This window comes from Petaurus breviceps, unplaced genomic scaffold (genome assembly GCF_028583685.1).
Source record: "Petaurus breviceps papuanus isolate PSGF00001 unplaced genomic scaffold, PetGlider_PUasm1.0 90919, whole genome shotgun sequence".
Lineage (NCBI taxonomy): Eukaryota > Metazoa > Chordata > Mammalia > Diprotodontia > Petauridae > Petaurus > Petaurus breviceps.
The window spans coordinates 34,553,948-34,575,626 of record NW_027187378.1 but is presented as its reverse complement, the minus strand read 5'-3'; the positions used below and the strand labels follow the sequence as shown (position 1 = coordinate 34,575,626).

General features: G+C 41.1%; 1 protein-coding gene across 14 annotated transcripts in view; it reads left to right on the top strand.

Moving 5' to 3' along the window:
• Window positions 1-21,679, top strand: part of PSD3 (pleckstrin and Sec7 domain containing 3) — an 804,858-nt gene that overhangs the window by 122,659 nt on the left and 660,520 nt on the right. For 13 of the 14 annotated variants that reach the window (XM_069075743.1, XM_069075746.1, XM_069075745.1 and 10 more), the window contains 2 exons: window positions 8,971-9,295; window positions 19,584-20,529. In XM_069075743.1, the coding sequence (XP_068931844.1) occupies window positions 19,711-20,529 (819 nt within the window). In that variant the 5' untranslated portion in view covers window positions 8,971-9,295; window positions 19,584-19,710. The remainder of the gene's footprint in view (window positions 1-8,970; window positions 9,296-19,583; window positions 20,530-21,679) is intronic. The other variant, XM_069075744.1, reaches the window with a different exon arrangement.

The window sequence follows — 21,679 nt, the reverse complement described above, 5'->3', positions numbered from 1 at the left end:
AGAGAGAGAGAGAGAGAGAGAGAGAGAGAGAGAGAGAGAGAGAGAGAGAGAGAGAGAGAGAGAGAGAGAGAGAAAGAGAGAGAGAGAGAGACATGTGTTCTAGTCACAGAATCTGAGACTTGGAAGATACCTCAGTGGCCATCTTGTTCAACTCCTACCCAAAAGGAATTCACACTAGAATATACCTGACAAGTAGTTGTCCAAAAGTTGCCTAGCCTCTTCTTTAAGACTCCTAAGGCTAGGAAACTCACTACCTCTCAGGGTTTATACTTTGGGATAGTGTTAATAGTTAGTTAAGAAGGAAAAAAGAAAGGAAGGAAGAGAGGGAGGGAGGGAGGGAAGGAGAGAAGAAGGAAGGAAAGAAGGAAGGAAGGAAGGAAGGAAGGAAGGAAGGAAGGAAGGAAGGAAGGAAGGAAGGAAGGAAGGAAGGAAAAGGAAACAAGTATTTACTTAGCACCTACTATGAGCCAGGCACTGTGCTAAGTGTTACAAATATTATGTCATTTGATCTTCACAACAACCCTGCAAGATGAGTGCTATTATTATCCCCATTTCACAATTGAAGAAACTGAGGTAAAAAGAGATTAAGTGACTTGCCCAAGGTCACGCAGCTATTAAGTGTTTAAGACCAAATTTGAACTCAGAATTTCCTGACTCCAGGCCCAGTGCTCTCTTTTCATTGAACCATCTGTTTTTCTGACACCAGGTCTAAACTGGCCTTTATAACTTCTATTCATGGCTCTTGGTTCTGCCCTTTGGGGCCAGACAGAACAAGATGAATCCTTTCTTCACATGACAATCCTTCAAGACTTAAATAAAGCTATCATTCCCACCTTTCCTCCCACCCCTAATCCTCAGTCTTCTTTTGTCTAGACTAGACATATTCAGTTCTTTCAACCAGTCCTCAGATGACATGGATTCAATGCCCCTCAGTTCTGCCACTGCCATCAATAAGTTGGGTGACCTTGGCCACATCCCTTCCCCTTTCTGGTCCTCTCTTTCCTTCTCTGTAAAACTAGGGGATTAGATTAGATGATTTCTAAGGCCCTATTCACATCCAACATTCTATGTTCTAAGGAGAATAACCAATACTTTTCCATATTTAAACAGCTGCATGGGACCAGTGAAAGGCATTTTGTTTTGAAACAGTAGTGCTTTTTAAGTGATTTTCTGTTCCCCCTCCTCATGTTTTTGTTTCAAGTGGTATTTGAAAGAAAAACAAAGACTTTGTTTGACAATGTTGCTACTGTTTTCTACAAAGCAGTGTTGGATAATGAAGAGAGCTCTGGGTTTAGAATCAGAAGACCTGGGCTCCATCTCAGCTTAGTCCTTAACTAGCTGGGTGACCTTGGACAAGTGGCTTCACCTCCCTAAGGCTCAGTTTCCTCTGCTGTAAAATGAGGGATTAAGCTAGATAATCTCCAAACTCCCTCCCAGCTCTAAAATGCGTATCCAAGTGGAATGCCAAAGTTAAGATTTTCATTGTCTTTGTGTTAGCTCCCCCTGTTAGAATGTATTGTCTTCCCTTGTTAGAATGTGAACAGGATCTGTCTTGCTGTTCCATTTCTATCCCTAGCACTTAGCACAGTGCTTTATAAATATTAAGCACTTAATAATGGTTTATTCATATGCCATGACCACAGATGACTACCTGTCAGATTTCTTATGTCTTATATAAATGATAAAGGCAGAGAGGTGGCATAGTAGATAGGGTACCAGGCATGGAGTCAAAAGGACCTGAGTTCAAATTCAACCTCAGACACTTAGTAGCTGTGTGACTCTGGGCAAGTAGCTTTATCTTGTTTGCCTGAATTTCCTCATCTGTAAAATGAGTTAAAGAAGGAAATGGCAAATCACTCCAGTATCTTTGTCAAGAAAACCCCAAATGGAGTCACAAAGAGTCAGACGTGACTGAAAATGATTAAACAACACATATAAATGATAAAGGAATGGAAGCTGTGTCCCAGATTTACTGTCTTCTCAAGGTTAAGGAAAGCTAAAAAAGAATAGCTATACTTCATGCTGCTCTTTGTGATTTAGTGTCTTTCCATAGGTTTAATGACATCAATCAATCAGTGAACATCTGTTAGCACCTACTATGTGACGGGCCTTGTTCCAAATCCTGTAGACGAGAAGTGTGGTCCAGTCTGGCACTGTGAGCATACTTCAACAAAGGGCACCTCCAGTCAAGTCCTACCTCTGATACTTACTAACTGTGTGACCATGGCTGAGTCACTTAACCTCTTAGTTTCCACATCTGTAAAATGGAGATGATAAAGCCCTCAGTGTCTAACCCTACCTCCCTCGTCTTTTATTTCTGGGTTTGTCATTGTTCGGTTGTTTCTGATTCTCCATAACTCTGTTTGGGATTTTCTTGGCAGTGATATTGGAGTGGTTTACTATTTCCTTCTCCAGTTCATTTTTCAGATGGAAAAACTGAGGTAAACAGGGTGAAGTGACTTGCCCAAGGTCACATAGCTATTAGTGTTTGAGGCCAGATTTGAACTCAGGAAGATGAGTCCTGGCATTCTATCCATTGCACCACCTAGCAGTCCAGATTTTTTAAGGAACTTTGTATAATTTGGATGGATGGGAGACACTTTGTTGGAAGAGAACTTTTACAGGATTGTTGTTTTCTTTAACCTACTGAATCAAAAAGGTTTTTTTGTGGGTCAATAAACAATAAACACAGTGGGGTCTTGTATTTCCTTCATCTTTCGGTCAATGATGTGTTAAAGGAAGACTCCAGGCCCCAAAAGGGGCCCTAAATGAGACAGCTGATCACAGATTATTAAAACATTTGTTTGAGAAGAACATGCAAGGGAGAGAGCAACAGGGGAGAAAGTTCTCAGATGCTTAAAGTGTTGGGGAAGGGTGCAATATTAATAGTTTCTAGAGGCTTTCAGGTGGGGAATGGGGGCTAAGGGAGAAGACAGCTGTAGACACAGCTAAGCAGGATGTTTAGAAAGCCCCAAGCAAGGTCTCGAGTCTGCAGCTGCTACTGACAGTTGCCCTTGAGCGAGTCAAGGCTAATTCTGTGGTTTCTGGCAGTAATGGGCATCTCCAAATTTGTCTAGAGTTCATTTGCAAAGGATCACGGGTATGTCAAGCAGCTTTGAGCCCCAGAAATCCTTCTAATTGACTGGTTGTTGTGTAACTCCACTGTCCTGCTCCCCTGTGAAGAATGAAAGTTCCAACATGTAGTATAGTCATTATAGAGCCCTTGTTCATAGGTGTAATGGTAAAGGTGTGGTCTACTGAAGAAAGTTTATCACAAAAGTTTACCTTTTCCCTGCAAGGAACTATGGATGCCCTTAATGTATATGTTTGTATGCATGCATATGCGTTTGTATCCTTTGTTGCTGTTCAGTTATTTTCAGTCATATCCAATTCTCTGTGATCCCATTTGGGGCTTTCTTGGCAAAGTGGTTTGCCATTTCCTTCTCCAGCTTGTTTTACAGATGAGGAGACTGAGGCAAACAGGGTTAAGCGACTTGTGCAGAGTCATACAACTAGTAAATGTCTGAAACCAGATTTCAACTCATGAAAATGAGTCTTCCTGACTTCAGGCCCTACACCCTATCTGATGCACCACCTAGCTGCCCAATTGTATCCCTTGGATCAGGCCAATTGTATGGGACTCTACTCATTGGAGGGGGTGAATGTCCTGCACCAGCATGAGGGCAGGGTGAAGTTAATGAGAGCTAGAAAGAAGAGAGATCCATTCTATTTGATCTCCAGGAGCTTCTGGCTTCCAGCTTCAAGAGAGAGGGTGAACAATTCCAATCCCACTTCAGGTGGCCAAAAGGAGAAAAAAAATTGCGAGAAGAAATTAACATGAGAAAAACTAGCCTAGACTAAAAACTAAGGGGACACCCATCAGTTGGGGAATGGCTGACCAAATTATGTTTTGCAGATGTGATGGAACACAGAAAGAAAGAGAAAGAGGTAAAAGGGATCATTTCAAAGAAACCAGGGAAGACTTCTATGAATTGATGCAGTGAAGTGAGAAGCACCAGGAGAGCAAGGCATTGTGAAGACAAACTCTGAAAGACTAAAGAACCCTGACCAATGAATTGACAAGCCATGATTTCCATAAGACCAGGGTAAAAAATGGCACCAGCTCCCTCCTGATGTCCATTGAAATATTTTACATTGGCAACGTGGGAATTTGTTTTGTTTGACTCATTTGTTTCTCATAAGATTTTTGTTTTTCTTTATTTTTGTCAATACAGGAGAGGTAGGGAAAGAAATTAATGCTTATTAATTGAAAAAATAATTTGTAATAAGAAGTAATAAACATTATTTTTGATGCTGAAATTAGAAATCTATAAATAACTTGAGGCTTATAGTCTGATTAGCCTTTGAATGATCTAGGAAGTGTAATGGAAATGCAAATTTGAAGATCTTCCCTGCCCCTAGGCCCTTTGATTGGCTTAAGAGACTCTGAGAACCTTCCTTGATTTGAAAATATACTCTGCCTCCTAATAGGCTGAATGTAGGTCACATGGAGCCTGTGGTAGGAGGCTTGGTTTTCAGGAATGCCCATACCTTGATGCTGTGTGATTGGGCAGTGGGTCAAGAGGGTGGTTACATTCTCTGACCCAGGAGAAGGCTATATAATCCCTGATGTGAGGCTTTGCTTTGAGAAGTGTTCTGTGATTTGGTCAGATGAGACTCTGGGAAGCTGCTATTGAGAGCCCCCCGGCTTTGAAAAACCCAGATGTTGATTTGGTATGGATGTAATGGTTGGACAGTTTGGAAACCTGTCTACTTGATCTGTTTCTCTGTCTTGATAATTCTGTCTGTATACTCTGAAGTTCAGGGTGCTGACCTTTTCCCCCTGAACTAGGTAAATGATACATATTTGACTGATTAAAGTAAGCTTGTTAACCCATTTTGAGTTGCTTTCCTTTAACAAAGCAGATTTAAGAACCTGTGTTGGAAGCCACCCTGGGGATGCTGGGGTGCTTGCTGCTACAGGGAGTTGTTCATGTACTTAATTTAGAGTCTTTTATTATATGTATATCAAGAGCACCTGCAAGCAAAGGGCACATTTTGAGAAAATGTTTTAAATATCTAAAAAGAAAGTTGTAATTTAGAGATGATGGGACAAATATATGGGAAATCATGGTTCAGAAAGAAGGAATAAGAGAGACTTTGGTACTTGTATACCTTTTATATCATGAGCACTAAACATAGCAGGTACAAAATAATACCACACATAATGGAATAGATTACATTTTAACAAACAGGAAAAGACTTTTGAAATGGCAGTTACATCTGAATCAGTGGTCTGTGTATAATCAGATCATTTAATCATCAGAGTTAAGCTCAGAATTAATAAAAATCAAGAAAACTAGTCATAAGAAAAAGATATGGTGTATAATTGAAACAATAATCCATGATTATATAAACAAGTAACTGATGATAAAAATGGGAAATGGACAGCAGAATTGACATCAACAATTATAATGACATTAAACAAACATTTGATAGAAATAAATTAATTGCCACAACATGAAAACCCAAAGATCCTAGAAAGTACTATTGTCTGAAAATTTCTGAATTAATTGCCAAATGGAGATAAATGGCTGCCAAAGGCAATGCAGGATTAAACTATAAACTCATTTATAAAATCTTACTAAGAAGAATGATGGGTGATTATGAGTGGCATCATTTCCTAAAGAAGAAACAGTTGAAGGAACTGTTAAAAGAAATTTTGGAAAGATATCCAACCAAGCAAAGTCATCCCAAAAGTATTTAAGGAAAAAAAATGAAAGGAGAACAAACAGAAGAAAAATGGAAAAGATCTGCAAAAAGCATTATCACAAATTGTTTTCTCCATCAAGGATAATAAAAACATGCTCTTGGACCCTAACATTATAGTCCTAGCTGGGTTTATAAAAGAGTTATAAATTACACAAAAGGGAGCAAAGATGGGAAGTAGCCAGAATGGACCAAGTGTATATAGAGATGTGTCCTTGAAGCAAAACAATTGTGAGAGAATTGAGAAATTAAAATATGAGTTGTCTTAAAGAGAAGGCTCCAAAGACATGGAAAAACTTCTCAGATTTACTAATACCAAAAGAGAGAGAGAGATCTGAGACTATTACTATAGACTTATGTGCTTACTGCCATCTATTAAAAAATATTTGAGTCATCTATACACAGAGGAAATGGATGAGTTTCGTGGCATGGGAAAAATGTGATTAAGTTAAAAATCTCCATTGGAGAAAACTTCCAAATCTCTGAGATTATTTATCCATTACTGTTTTTAACTTTCACATATGTCATCTCCTTTGATCCTTACAACAATTCCCGTGGAAAAACTCCATGTGACCTTGAAGGAAAGAGCCTCTTTGAGCCTCTGTTTCATTAGTTATAGAATGAGACAATTAGACTACCTTCCAAGTCTCAAATTCCTTAAAAAACCAGAAAGCACAGGTGATGAATATTAAATCTCCAAGTTTATAAATGAGGAAACTGAGGTTCAAAAATATTGTAAGGAAAATGCTCATTAGACCACTTAGCACTATACATGGTATAATGTATTAAGGGACATTCATGGTATAATAATATGCCAGGGAAAGAATGCTAGATTTGAAGTTGGAGAACATGGTTCAAAGTTCATGGCTTCACAAATCATGGTTTCAAAGCCTGCTTCACCATTTGTGACTGTGACTCTCTAGGTCTGTTTTCTTCTCTGCAAATAGGGAAATAATATCTATTCCACCTCCTTTACTGAGTTGTTTTAAAGGTCTTTGAGATAACTTATGTGAAGCACTTTATAAACTGTTTGTATGCATGATTTCACTGGCATGGGTTACTTCTTCAATGAATGAAGATAAGTATCTTTCCTTGTCTTAGTAGACAGTCTTTATAAGTTGATGTAGTTAAGAAAAAAAATTCATCTCCTGGTGTCTAGCACTCCTGTGATTAACGTTTTTTTACCATAAATTAGGCTGGTCCTTAGACAACAGATATATATGGTCTATCCTAACATCCATACCAGAATGCTCTTCCACATTGGGAAGACCTGACAGAGTTTGTGCTCCCTTGGAATAGTCTCCAAATACCCAAGGTCTCCTCCATGTCAGGATAAGGTACCAGAGGAAGGCTCTAGTGAGAAATAACAATAATTGCTAACAATTGTTCACAGGTACATAGTACTTTCAGGAGGGCTAGCTAGGTGGCACAGTGGATAGAGCTCCAGGCCAGGAGTCAGGAAGACAAGTTCAAATCTGACCTCAGACATTTACTGTGTGACCCTGGGTAAATTATTTGACCCTGTTTGCCTCAATTTCTTCATCTGTAAAATGAGCTGGAGAAGGAAATGGCAAACCACTCCAGTATCTTTGCCAAGAAAGCCCCAAATGGGGTTGCAAAGAGTTGTACACAACTGAACAACAATAACATAGTACTTTCAGGTTTAAAAAGTATTTTCTTCATAATGGTCCTGTAAAGTAGTTAGTGAAAGGTTCTCATCTACCCCTTGCAGATGAGAAAAACAAGGAATTGTGAAATTTGGTGGCATGTCCAACTTGCAAGGCTAACAAGTAGCAGAGCTAGGTATTGTTGCATTCTCTGTCATTGCAGTCCCAAGGTCTAGGAGTGGACCCTATTTAATAAATGCTCATTTATTGATCGATGGACTAAAACCCTGGTTTTCTAAGTTCCACTGTAGTGCTTGCTTTGATGCTTTGAAATTATGATCAGATTTTCTCTCCCCAGTGCTCCTTTTGTACAACGCTCTGTATGCCAGGAACTGGGGAATGCTAGAATTCCTTGAACATATTTAACTTCTAAGATGAAATATTAGAACTTAAGAAGTGGAATAAACATAAATCCATGCTCAAGTAAATGAATGGTAATGGTAAGAATTTGGAAAAAATCAAAAACAACAACCAAACTTTCCTACTTTGCGTTTGACTCACAATATGATTTTTCCAATTATTCTGTTGCATTAGTCATATTCTGTAGTAGTGCCAATGAGTTAAGTGCACCAGGCACATTTGGAAAATGGTCCTTTTCAGCCATTATGTAGATATGCAACTGAGGTGAGAAGTGAGCCCAATGCACTAAGTATGTGAGAAGAAGTATAACATGAAAATACTTGGGAGGGTGTTGAAGTGTAAGGAGGGACTTAAGAAAAAAGAAATGACGTGGAAAGTTTTCAGAAACTTCTTTCTCCTGAACTAGTGTTTATTACAGCCGTCCCCACAATAACTTTTTCTTATTCATTAATGACTATATAGTTTAATTCAAATTTGTTTTTAAAAGATGTCTTTTTGAGCATCTGTTATATACAAGGCACTATGTTAGTTGCTGGAGATGGACAAAAATTAAATAGATCTTTCCTTTGAGGAGTCTGCATTCTACTGAGAGTAGAAGTGATTACAAAGTATCTATGAGTTAGTATAGATCATCTTTTTCTGAATCAATAATTTAAAAAAATTTTTGCCATTAGTTTACAACATTCAGTTCCATAAGTTTTTAAGTTCCAAATTTTCTGCCCCAAAATAGAAATCATCTTCAAAAAGTAGAGTGCACTAATACCAGGAGATAATAAAGAAAGGCTTCCTGCAAGAATCAGCTCCTGAACTTTACTTTGAAGAAAACTAGTGAATCTAGAGGTAGAGTTGAAGAGGGAGCGCATTACAAATATGGGGGACCGTCTGTAGAACGACATGGAGGACAGAGATGGAACGTCATGTAAAAGGGACAGCTAGCGAGTCATTTTGCCTCTAAAAGAGAACAAAGTAAAATGAAGCTGAAAAGGTAGGTAGGAGGCAGATCCTAGAAGACTTTCATTGTTAGGCTGAGGAGTTTGTATTTTACTCTAGAGATAATGCTGTTGTTGTTCATCCTTTGTTTTTCAAAGAGAACCAATAACATCACAGAATGATGTCTTGATTTACAAATGAATTGCGTTCTGTGCAAGGTCATCAGCCTCCCTCTCTCTTCCAGAGTCATTAATGTCCAGTGGCAAGATAAAAGTCAAGACCACCAGTGATGGCCTGGCATCCAGTGAACGATCTTGGTGTCTTCCGTGTTTGACCAAGGCCTAAGTACTCCACAGAACCTGCTTCAGCTGTCTTCATGGTTGTTGGAATAAATTGTTCTGATCTATCCATTCTGCCTGGGGAAGTCTTCACATGCTTGGGATAGACATCCCCCCAATTCACCAGTGGGTTCAAGGCCTATCAATTACCCTCAACCTGGTTTAGCCTATGCCAAGATGGTTTTGCCAGAGTGTGGCCAATGAGCATGAGACCACTTCTTGGAGCCACAGGTGAGAGCTGGGTGAAAGGTAGACACAGAGGTAGAAAGGTAGAAAGGCGAATGAACAGCCCTGAAAAGGGCTCCGCAAACCTTTACTCCAGAGGTGCTAGTCATTCCTGAAACACTCTATACATAATTGGAAGACATCAAAGATCTTTTGGTAGGGAAGTAACATGATCAAATATGTGAAAGATGGATAAAAAAGGGGAGAGACAAGTCAAGAACAATTAGGTTGTTATTATAATAGTCATAAGAAGAAATATGCCATAAGTAGACCACTCAACTAATGGGGGCAGTAATTAAAGTAGGGAGAAAAAAAAACTGTGAGCCAGGCACTGAATTCATCAAGGAATGAAAGAAAGTGTCCTTGGGGTCAATTTATTACAGCTACCAGAATCTTGATTGCGTGGTTTGTGCTAAAAGAACTTCAAAATAAGAGAGGTCACTGACTCATAGTGGTAGAAGAAGAGAGTCTGAAAGTGGTCATGGAGAAGAAAGAGTATTCTAACTTTCCTCCCATGACCATTGAGTTGGATATATAAAAAGTGAAGGCGGTACTGGAAGAAGTGGCCAGGGATGCAATGAATGTCAATAGGAAGAAACCAAAGTCTTAGTGAAGAAGATGGAAGGTGTGAGGAAAGTAAAAGGTTTCAGATAAAAGCAAGTTTCTTCACTATGCCACAGGCATTCCAGAGAGTACAGCGGAATGAGTGAGTAATAATAACAATAATAGTAATAGTGGCTAATACTTATATAAGAGCTTACTGTGTTCCAGGCCCTATCCTAAGCACTTTACAGTGATTATTTCAGTGGATCATCATAACAATCCTGGGAGATAGAATCTATTATTATACTCATTTTGCAGATAAGGAAACTGAGACAAATGGAATTTAAGTGACTTTTCCGGGATCATAAAAGTAGTAAGAGTCTGAGGGTGGATTTGAACTCAGGTTTTACTTACTCCAGGTCCAGTGCTCTCTCCACTATACCATGTAGCAGAATCTAGTGGGATTTGGGGGGGGGGGGGGGGGAGGGGGAGAGGGGGGGGCTTATCGAGGAAGATAGGAGTAAGGGACTAGGCAGTGAGAGATGGGGAAAAGGAGTTGGTACAATGATAGCTGGGGGTCAGAATCACTGGGATTGGGGTGAAGATGAGGAGCTGGGAGTGTGGTAACAATTGAGGAACATGTCCTTGCTCAGTACCAGTGGGTGGAGAGTAGTTCATTGAGGGGGACTATTCAAGGACCTCCCTTGAGATTACTCATGGCAGGTGATGATATGGTGTCCTGTGAGGCCCAGTAGCCCCACTTCATGGTTTTTTTTCTGCTCTACTGTGCTGAGCTTGGTCCTAAAGACTGATGAGGAGTTTATAGAGAAGCTGGAGTTAGAGACTATAACAACCTTCATGGTGGTGAAGATTGTAAATGTCCCCTCACTTTGACAGAATAAAGTGCTTTAATGATGAGGAATAAGAGGACCAGCCCCACCCCATGTCAGCACAAAGTAAAAGATGAGAAGTCCTTGGGTTCTGGACCTTCTTTTTTCCTTCCTCAAACATTTTCCTCTCTTTTTACTGCCAATGCAGTTTTATGATCAGGTGCTGAGGGTAGGAATCAGCAAGCAACCAGAGCACATCAACTCAGACACATAAAAATAGCCTGATGGATAGAGAGAGCATGGAGTAAATGACCAAAAAATTAAAAAATAAAACTTAACCATGATGGCTATGGATGAGTGTTTGTTTCTAATTAGAATGTTTTTCAAGCTTTTCCAGCTGGTATGACTGGAATAATGGGGACAAGCAGAAGGAATATTTGAGACAGTGTCATCTCCCTTTGCAAAAATTAACCGAGCTATGTTTTTTTGGAAAAGGCAGGAAGTGGTCAGAGGGGAGCCTCTTTGGAAAAACTGAGAAACAGAGAAGATGAGGAAAACAGCCTTGCTGTTTCTTACTTGATGAGAAATAGAGAAAGTGATTTTCACCTTTACCAGTCTTGGTTTTTTAAGGTGCCCTGCTAGGCAAACTGTAAAGCCCTGTGTCAATGTCCACTGCTGATGCTATAGTTATTTGCTTTTTGGAGCAGCCCTTGCTGAGTGACTTCTCTGCATTGTACCATATGTCCCCTACGCAGAGATATGAGAGGTGCCCACTAAACTATCTTGCTGCTCTTTGTTCTAAGAGGAGAAACCGTAGAGCTTCTTTCTCCTAATTTGGTGGAGGAGGTTGTGAGTGCGAGCATACATGCGTGTGTATGTGTGTGTGTGTGTGTGTGTGTGTGTTGTGGAAGAGAAACAATTCTATTCCTTTCCTCATCACAGAACTTTTCCCATAGTTACCCAGACTCACATGGTATGGAACAACAAAGTTCCACTGGACACAGTTGGGGAAATGCCTTAATTTTTCATTCCTAGCTGGTTTAAAATTCCTATAATCAGACAGCAGTATGAGAAATACTTTCTGAAAAGGTATAATTAAAACATTGAAACACTTAATTTTTTTGATCAACACAGTGACCAACTACAATTCCAGAGAATTCTTCATGGAACAGGTTACCCACTTCCTGACAAGAGAGGTGATGAGCTCAGGGTGCAGGACAAGACGCGGCTAATTTTTAGACATAGCCAATGTGGGAATTTGTTTACTTGACTATGCATGTTTGCTGCAAGGGTTTTTGTTATCTTTCAGGGCAGGGAAGGAAAGAAGATGGGTTTTTCTTAATTGAAAATAAAATTAAGTTAAAAAAAAAAGTCAGTTAAAATGCATTGTTCAGAAGGCTGTGTTAGTTTTTGTCCATTTAGGGCCATCCTGAGGGGTATCACACACCAGCAGAGAGCATATGCTCAGTTTGGCCTTGGTGCTCTGGGTGGAAGATTTTTCAGGAATCCTGGAATCTTCAGAGAACTTGGTACCCATCCCTCTCCCCTCCCTTGGGTTTTGACCTGCTCTAGTGCACAAGCCCCACACTAGGTGTCACTGTTCTTTTGGGAGAATTGTTGCTACTCAGCTTGGATGCAAAATAAGTCTTGACCCATTCTCTGTTTGGGGTCACCTCAAACCTGTCTGGGACTTGGGTGCTTTGGGTAATCACTGTCAGCAGGAGGGAGAGAGGTCTCCCTAATCAAAAGGAGTGGTCCAGAGATTGGCTTTGAAGCTGGGGAGCAATCAGAGATGAGGAGGGAGCCTTTGCCCTGGGTCTTCCAACTGTTGCCATTGCATCCAAAGAAATCTCATCCCTTTTAGGTGGTACAGCTGACAAGAAGGATTCAATAGAAGAAAAGGACTGAGAACTTAGCATTGGCATTTTCAAGTCCCATTTCCCTCCCCAGGATACCTACCTGTGCCAAGGAAGGGAAACATCCAGTAAACTTAGAATAGTCCTGTTCCAGCATGGATCGCTGCCTAGCACTTATACCTCTCTGGAACCTTGCCAATAGCCTCTAAAAACCCAGATCTACAATACAATGACTGTCCAACCTTTCTCTCTGAGATTTACACTCTATTTGTATGTTGTCTACCCCCATTAGAATGTGAATTCCTTGAGGCAGGAACCATGTTTGCTTTTCTAGGTATTGCCTGGTGCTTAACCCAGTGCCTGGCACACAGTAAGGGTTTAATAAATGCTCGTTGACAATTGACTGATTGACTGACTCACCCCATGAGAAAACACAGAGGTTAGAGGTTCCCAGATTGCTACCTTCTACATTTTTGAGTTGAAATTTTTTATCACTAGCTGGGAAATGTGAGAAAATATCTCAGTCATCTTTCTTTGGGACTACCCAGAAAGGTAAAATTCCCTTTGGCCTATACTCCAAGATACCCTCCCAAATTTTTTTATTGTAGTCCAATTTTGTCCCAACAAATACAGGGCCAGAATTTGACTCCCCTCTCCCCTCCCACCACCTCCAGTTTCTGGACCTAAGAGGATGAAACAGATCTGATACCCATCCTTTATGAAGGAAGGAAGGAAAGAAAGAGAGAAAGGAAGGAAGGAAGGAAGGAAGGAAGGAAGGAAGGAAGGAAGGAAGGAAGGAAGGAAGGAAGGAAGGAAGGAAGGAAGGAGGAAAAGTAGGTTTTGAAACCTGTAGAGGAAGTAGGTCCTCCTATAAACTGTTCTTATCTTTCTAATGCCTTATCCTGGTGACTCTGGCTTCCTGAAAGTTATGCCAATGAAGTGAAATCTTTGGCAGATTCACCAAGCTGGAAAGGATTCAAATATCTGACTGGTGATGGGTTATGAATCTGTTATTTCAGGCATAGACTAGCTACGTGCAGAGGCTCAGCACAGTGTCTCATATATAGTAAGCCCTTAAAAAATTTTATTGAATTGAATCACTGGATCACCAGAAAGCTGGTTACCAGGTGATATGGGGTGGGGGGAAAACCTATCAAAATGGCTTTACTAAGGCATCTGTGTCCTTGGTTGTCCTATGTAAATGAAACCAGAGGTCTTTTAATTGCTGAAGGGGAAGAAGAGAGGTTATCCCATACAAACCATAAATACTGTTTCTCCTCTTGTTTTCTCTGTGTTATTTCTTGGGATGTTTGACACAGAAAAGGATGTGGGAGTTGAAGCATAACCCTACTTTATGGCAGGCTCCAAGAAGTATAAATAGCAGTATCATTGTCCACTTTTCCTTAAAACCACCAACCAACAAATCAGTCAAGTGTCAACAAGCATTTATCGAGCGCTGAGCTAGCACCTTTGCTGTGAGGACTTGCCGAGCTCATCCACCTTTGGAATCTACCTGATTCACCCAACTCTCACCTGGGGCTCCAAGAAGTCATACATAGATGTGCGACAACCACACTCTGCTAAACTGTCTTGGCAGATGGGCTACATTGGGTTGAAGGTAACTGAGGGATATCAGACCCAGGCGGAAGGATGTCTACCCCAAGCAGGTGAAGGTTACCCCCTGAAGAGTGGGCAAATAAGGACAGTTTGTTCAAAAGAGCATGGACACAGCTGAAGCAGGAGCTGTGAAGCACTTAGAACTTGGTCAGACATCAAAGATGCCAAAGTTGCAGCCTGAGCCATCACTGGTCTTGACTCTCGTCTTGTCCCTGGACTTGGATAACTTTGGGAAAGAGAGTGAGGCTGATGACTTTGCTCAGCTCTGCCTCATTTAAATCCAACTCACTTGCAAGTCAAGACATCACTTTGTGATGGCATCGGTCCTCTTTGAAGGATGAGTAAGAACGACGACAACAGGGAGCCCTGAAAACACGATCCCTGCCTTCAAGGAGCTCACAATCTAATGGAGAAGACAACATGCAAACACACATGCACATAAGAGAGATATGCAGTGTAAATGGGAAGTCATTCTAGGAGGAAGGCCCTGGGTAGGGGCAGGGTGGAGAAAACAGGAAAGGCCAAAAGGTGGGATCTGAGCTGAGAGGTGAGGAAAGAGAACACTCCAGGCAGGGGGCCTAGAATATTTCTGCCCCTGTTCAAAAAGTATAGAACCAAATTATTTTGTTATAGAGTATATATACCTGAAAAAACTCTTGTATAATCCGGATTAACAAGCATTTATGTTGCCTCCAGTAAAGCCTCGATTGGAGTATTTCCTCTTTTCAAATCTGAGGCTGATACTGATGCTTCTTTTATCAGAACCAACCAGATGATCGTGAATCTAAACCAAAAGGAATTAATGAAACAGCATAACAAAGCTACAAAAGGATATTGGATCACAAAATAGAGGCACTGTGCAGCATGTATAATTAAAAAGGGGGAAGGGAAAGAAGAGGAATAAACATTTATATAGAGCCTACTATGTGCCAGGCACTGCGTGTAGTGCTTTTTTACAAGTGTCATCTCATTAGATCCTCACAGCAACCCTTCAAGGTAGTTGCTATTATAATCCCCATTTTATAGGTGAGGAAACTGAGGTTAAGTGACTTATCCAGGGTCACATAGCTAATACATTTCTGAGTCCAAATTTGAATTTAAGTCTTCTTGACTTCAGGCCCAATGCTTTACTCATTGAGCAATCTAGCTACCTCTACTACACTTAAGAGTCTTGGATTTACCTTTGACCAAGCAATAGCTATTCTAGGGCTGTATCCCAAAGAGATCACAAAAATGGGAAAAGGACCCACATGTACAAAAATATTTATAGCAGCTCTTTTTGTGGTGGCCAAGAACTGGAAATTGAGGGGATGTCTATCAACTGGGGAATGGCTGAACAAGTTGGGCAAGTCACTTAACCCCATATTGCCCTCCAAAAAAAAAGCGAAAAAAAAAAAAAGAAAATCCTGGAAAGACTTGTATGAATTGATGCTGATGGAAGTGAGCAGAACCAGGAGAACATTGTACAGAGAAACAGCCACAGTATTCGAGGACTGATTTTGACAGACTTAGCCCTTCTCAGCAATGCAAGGACCTAAAACAATTCCAAAAAAACACATGATGAAAAATGCCATCCACATCCATATGGAATAGGAATACAGAGCAAAGCAGACTATTTTCTTTTTTTGTTTTGTTTTGTTTTTTCTTTCTCTTGGTATCTCCCATTCATTATCATTCTTCTACGCAACATGGTTAATGTGAAAATGTGTTTAAAAGGAATGTATGTGTAGAGTCATATCATATTGCATACCATCTTGGGGAAGGAAGGAAGGAGGGAGAGGGAGAAAATTTAAAACTTATGGAAGTGAATGTTGAAAACTAAAAATAAATAAATGAATAAATTTAAAATAAAAAAGAATGTTGGATTTGCAGTGATAGGATCTCAGTGCAAATCCTAGTTCAGCCACTGAGACCATGGGTACTGGACCTCAAGTTTCTTTATCTGTAATATGAAGGGGTCAGACTAGATCTCTTAGGTGCCTTCCAGTTCTAAATCTGGGATCCCTTCCCAAATGGCTTCTACTTCTCACATAAACTTCTCAAGAAGAGCTAGCATTGGCTCCCAAGAAACCATTTTGCCTTGTCAATGCAGGATAAAGATATATCAAATACTCAGGGAAAGATCCTAGGAAAGCTCACTCTAGGTCTAAGAACAGTGTCCTTGTTTGGAAATTCCGGCCTCCAGGCAAAGGAACAAGGCAATGTCTAAGATAGTCTTCTCTCCCTATCCACACCCCCTCTCCTCCCTCCTGGCTATCTCAAGAGTAGTTTTCTTGGGGCAGCTAGGTGGCGCAGTGAATAGAGCACCAGCCCTGGAGTCAGGAGGACCTAAGTTCAAATCCAGTCTCAGACACTTAACACAAAAACTAGCTGTGTGACCTTGGGCAAGTCACTTAACCTCAAATTGCCCTTCAAAAAGGGAAAAAGAAAGCAAACATCAAAACAAGAGTGGCTTTCTTGCTATAGGATACCAGACAATCACTAAAACCCTGTCTCATAGAAACCAGAATTAAGAACATAACCATTTCACCTCCTATCTCATCTTGATTAAGCCTTCAACCCTTTGTCTTATCCTCTCCTAGGCCCTTTTCAAGGTCTCCCCACTTAGAGCTTCCTCACTTTACAATCTCATAGCCTTCTGAGGGATGTAGTTAAAAAGAGAGCATAGAATCTGTACCCAAACAGATGATTTATGTCTGTTCAGTGTCTCTTATATTCAGAGCCTTGAATCAAAGGATTTAGAATTGAAAAGCATCCAGACTAAATCCCTTATTTTACAGATAAGGAAACTAAGACCTAGATAGATTAAGAGACTTGTTGAGGCTGATATAGCTCCTAAATAGGAGAGCTGGGATATAAATTCAGATCTTCTTTCTCCAAAGCCTATGCTCTTTTAACTGCACATTGTGCTAGGAGCTGGGAGCTGAGATGGAGACAGTTTAGTCAGAACATATAGTGCTCTCATAAGGTTTATGGTATAAGGGGTTCAGCAGCTAGGTGGTCCAGTGGATCGAAAGCCGGGCCTACAGTCAGGAAGACTCCTCTTCCTGAGTTCAAGTCTGACCTCAGTTCCTAGCTGAGTGACTCTGGGCAAGTCACTTAACTCTATTTGCCTCTGTTTCCTCATCTGTAAAATGTGCTAGAAAAGAAATGATAAACCACTCCAATTTCTCACCAAGAAAGCCCCAAATGGGGTCATGAAGTCAGACATGACCAAAACAGTTAAACGACAAATAACTACATAATAAGGGTATGATACAAACATGCTTGTAATTAATAAATGTAATACTTCAGTACATCAAAGAGGTTCAAAGTAGGGGTATGTGTGTGTGTGTGTATGTGTTTGAGGAGGAGGAAGGATTGCAATGAAAAGTTAAAACCAATGTGGGAGGGGGGAAATGAGAAGGTAGCATTTGCATCAGGCTTTAAAGTCTGAGTAGAAATGTAACAACAACAACGAAAGGAATTTAATAGATAAAAGGGAGAAAAAGGATAATATTTATATCTCATGGTCATTGAGTGTGTCAAATAACATATTATGAACTATCTTCTAGGACAGTGAAATAATACTGTCATAAAGATCATTTCCTTATGATGCTGTGTATCATAATGGAAATATACCAAGACTTGGTTTCCTTAGAACTGTGTGTAGGTGGCCATCTCCATTTAGACCAGAGATGGTTATGTTTCAGAGAAACGGGCTGGGCCATTCACCCCATGGTCAACTTGTTGGCAGAGCTCTTGATGACTTTGGGTGGAGGAATTGGAGGAGAATATTTCAAAAACAAATCCTGGTACAGGATCCCAACCACCCAGCGCAGCAATTTCCAAAGACTCACCCTTGGAACCAGTGTTCCCTTTGAAACAAAGTATGTGGCCTGTCAGCGTCCTTTCCCTTTGATTAATCCAGGATTACTGAGAATGTGCAGTAATGACAAGGAGGCCAATGAGGAAGGGACCTCACAGGGCTTTTACATCAGTGCTTAGCAACAAGGGGGCCAGACTCTCCGTGCTACCCGCTCACTTTGTCTCAAGCTTTATTTGCTGGGGCTTTTTTTTTTTCTTTCCCTGACAGACTTCTTTCAGATGAGCAAAGCAGAAGACCTTTTTCATTAAAATTTTTTTTTTCCAGGAACCCATTTTTCTGCATAAGAGTCTTGTTGGCACTACTTAGATACAGGTTATTTTCCAACCTGTGAAATACAACTAGTAAGGATTCTGTGTTCTAATTATTCAGTTGAATTTATAGGTAATTCCTTTGTAATATCTGCCAAGGTTGGGTCTTTCCCCCTTTATTTGGAATTTATCCTTCTACTCCGTTTTCTGAGAAACCTGATGTAATTTGGCTGGAGAGAGATGATCCATTTATGGAGGGTGGGGTGGAATTGGTATGATGATGGCTATTTGGAGGAGAGGTTCTGATTTTACAAATCCAGTCAAGTAGATGTGACTCTCCCCTTTGTGTTACCTGCTTATTTGGGGAGACAATCATGTATTAGAGGCTAATAACCTGACCCTGCAACTACCATAGAAATGGATGTTGATTGAAATCTTGCTGGGTTCAGTTGGCTAGAACTGTATATTTAATATTTTTCTTCCACAGAGAACTTGAAAATGGGCAGGGTAATTACACATAAAGAAGACAGATCTAAGATCTAAAATCTTTAAAAAAAAAATGTGTCAGCCAATAAATAACAGTATCTTAGGGAGCCAAATATCAATCATGTGTGTGATAAATAGTTTCTATTATGTTATTATGGTAAAATGATAACAAGCTTAGGGTCTAGAGGCACAGGGAATAGAGCACTAGACTTGGAGTCAGCAACACGAGTTCAAATCCAGCCTTAGACTTGTGGGATCTGGGCAAATTACTTGACCTCTGTTTCAGTTCCCTCATCTGTAAAATGGAGATTAATAATAATAGCACCCATCTCCCAGGGTGGTTGTGAGGACAAAATGAAATAATATTTGTAAAATATTTTGTAAAATCTTAAAGTGCTACATAAATCATTGTTACTATTATTATTCTTTCTTTTATAAAAAATCATCCCACGTGTAGACAATTTTTGCTTGGCCTAAATTGCTCCTAGAAAAAGAGACCACTACCTGGTGACCATAGATTGAGAGCTGGAAGAGATTTCCAACCCCCTCTTTTTGCTGATAAGGAAACTGAGGCCCAGAGAGGATGAGGGGATTTACCCAAGAGTGGCAGAGCTAGGATTCAAAACCAGATGCTGCAACTCCACACCCTGCACTCTTCTCAAAACAGTATACCATACTTCTTCATTTCAAGCATGCTTCCCGAATTTTGTATTTTGTGTTAATTTGCTTCTTTCCTACTTTTCTCTAAAGTGACTACAGTGAGTGAAGTCTCATGATCCGAGATCCATCCCTAAGATTTTCTGATGAAAGCTAACACCCCCCCCCCCCCGGCTGTGTTTCTTTCAGGTTGACAGTGGAGTGGCCCAGCTGAACCCAGAGTTACTGGCTTAGGTTTCCCCAGATGTTTGCATCCTTGGTCACTCTGCTCTGATCCTGGTCCCCAGCAAGGATCAGCCCTACCCCCTTGGAGGAAATGGCTAAGCAGTCTGAGCAGCAGCAGATGAAAACTTCCTTCCTCTTCATCCAGCTGCAGCCCTCCCCTGCCCGAACTCCCGCCCAGTCTCTAGCATTCACAGCCCCAGCCACAACCACAGCCTCAGCAGCTGCCCAGAGGGGAGCAGTGAAGGAACATGGTTCCCTAAATCCCAGGACAGAGCCCAAAGCAAGCCAAGACCTCTGGCTCAAAGGAGGGGTGATAGAGACTCCCTCGTGGCTGTTGTCAGAAAAGAACTATGGGACAGACCGGGCAGCTGCATTCAGCTGCTTTTTGCTGAAGGAGGAAGAGGAGGAAGAAGCCAAGGATCCAATCCTAAGGAAGGGTTGTGTGTCTCATTTCTTGCAACACCACACTCTGCCTCGTCAGGAATCTGGGCAGCCACAGGCATGGCCATGTAGCTTTCCTAGTCCAGCTCTCGGGATGAGCAATGGGACCAGCAGTTCTTTCACAAACTGTTCTATCGTTTCTGCTCCCCAAGCCCCGTGGAGCATGGATCACCGACCCAGGACTGTTTTGGGGCCCTCAGTACTACAGGCAGCTCTGCCAGCTGCTTGTAACAGGTCTAGGAAGGCAATGCAGTGGAGTGTGGATGTTGCTGGAACGTCCCTCACACATCCAGGGCAGCTTCAGGATTTTCCAGCTAGAAGTCGAAGCTACTGTTTGGTGGAGTCAAGGAGTGGTAAAAGAGAAGCCAGTACCCCTGCGTTGGCCATAAGAGCAGAGCAACATAGATACTGCCCCCAGGTGCAGACCAGCAGGACTTACCTGGCACCACCAGCTGCCCCACGACATAAGGTAAGAACTCCTGAAAAGAATGTGGCCAAGACCTTCAGAACCTACTAAAGAGCCATCCCGGAGACCTGAGCTGGGGGAGGACAGATTGTAGGATTGTAGATTTAGAGCTGGAAGGAATCTTAGAAACCATCAAGTCCAGCACTTTCATTCTACAGATGAGGAAATAGAGGCCCAAAGAGGATAAGGGACTGTGAAAAATGGCACAGCTACCTTCTAAAGGAGAATTGGAACTCAGGTCTTCGTTACTCCAAGTATAGTACTTTATCCACAGGTCAGATGTTCCTACACAAAAGACACGCCAAGCATCTCTTCCCCTCTGTCATAGCTTTCTTTATCTGTGTGTTAACTTGGGTCAGCACTATACCTGGAGTATGGGACTAGGGCAGCTGTGTCTCAGCCTGGAGGTAGGAACCAATCAGAGGGAGATGTTAGGAGATTTCATGGAGATGTAAGGAGATGAGATGTAAGGAGGTTTCAGAATCTGAAGCCTCTTCTGGTTACATCACATAATTCTGTCGCTACTGAGCATCTGGCTTCCTAAACATGGTAATCTCTGTCCTTGACACTAGCTAGTTTCTTACATCTTGCACTTCTTCCCATCGCACAAATTACTCCATAATCCATCAGCTCTGGTCTCCTGGCTATTCCTGACTAGACAACCTCCCTCTCCTGACTCCAGACATTTTCTCTGGCTGTTCCCTCCATGGCTGGAACGCTCTCCCTCCTCATCCCTGCCTCCTGGTTTCCTTCAAGCCACAGCTAAAACCCCACCTTCTATAGGAAACCTTTCCCCAAACCTCTTAATTCTAGTGCCCTCTCTTTGCTGATTATCTGCAGTTTAGCTTGTATGTGACTTATTTGTACAGGGTTGTTTGCATGCTGTCTTCCCCATTAGAATGTGAACTCCTTGAGGGCAGGGACTGTCTTTTGCCTTTTTCTGTATCCTGAGACTTAGCACAGTGTCTGGCATACAGTAAGTACTTAATTAATTTTTATTGGCTGGCTATGACTTTGGATAACTATTTTGATAATAATTCATATTGATGTCACACTTTATAGTTTATCTTCTCTAGGTCTTAGGTACTCCTTCCCTGCAAAATGATGGAGAAATGGACCAAAACCCCTTCTTAAGATTCTATAGTCTTACCTC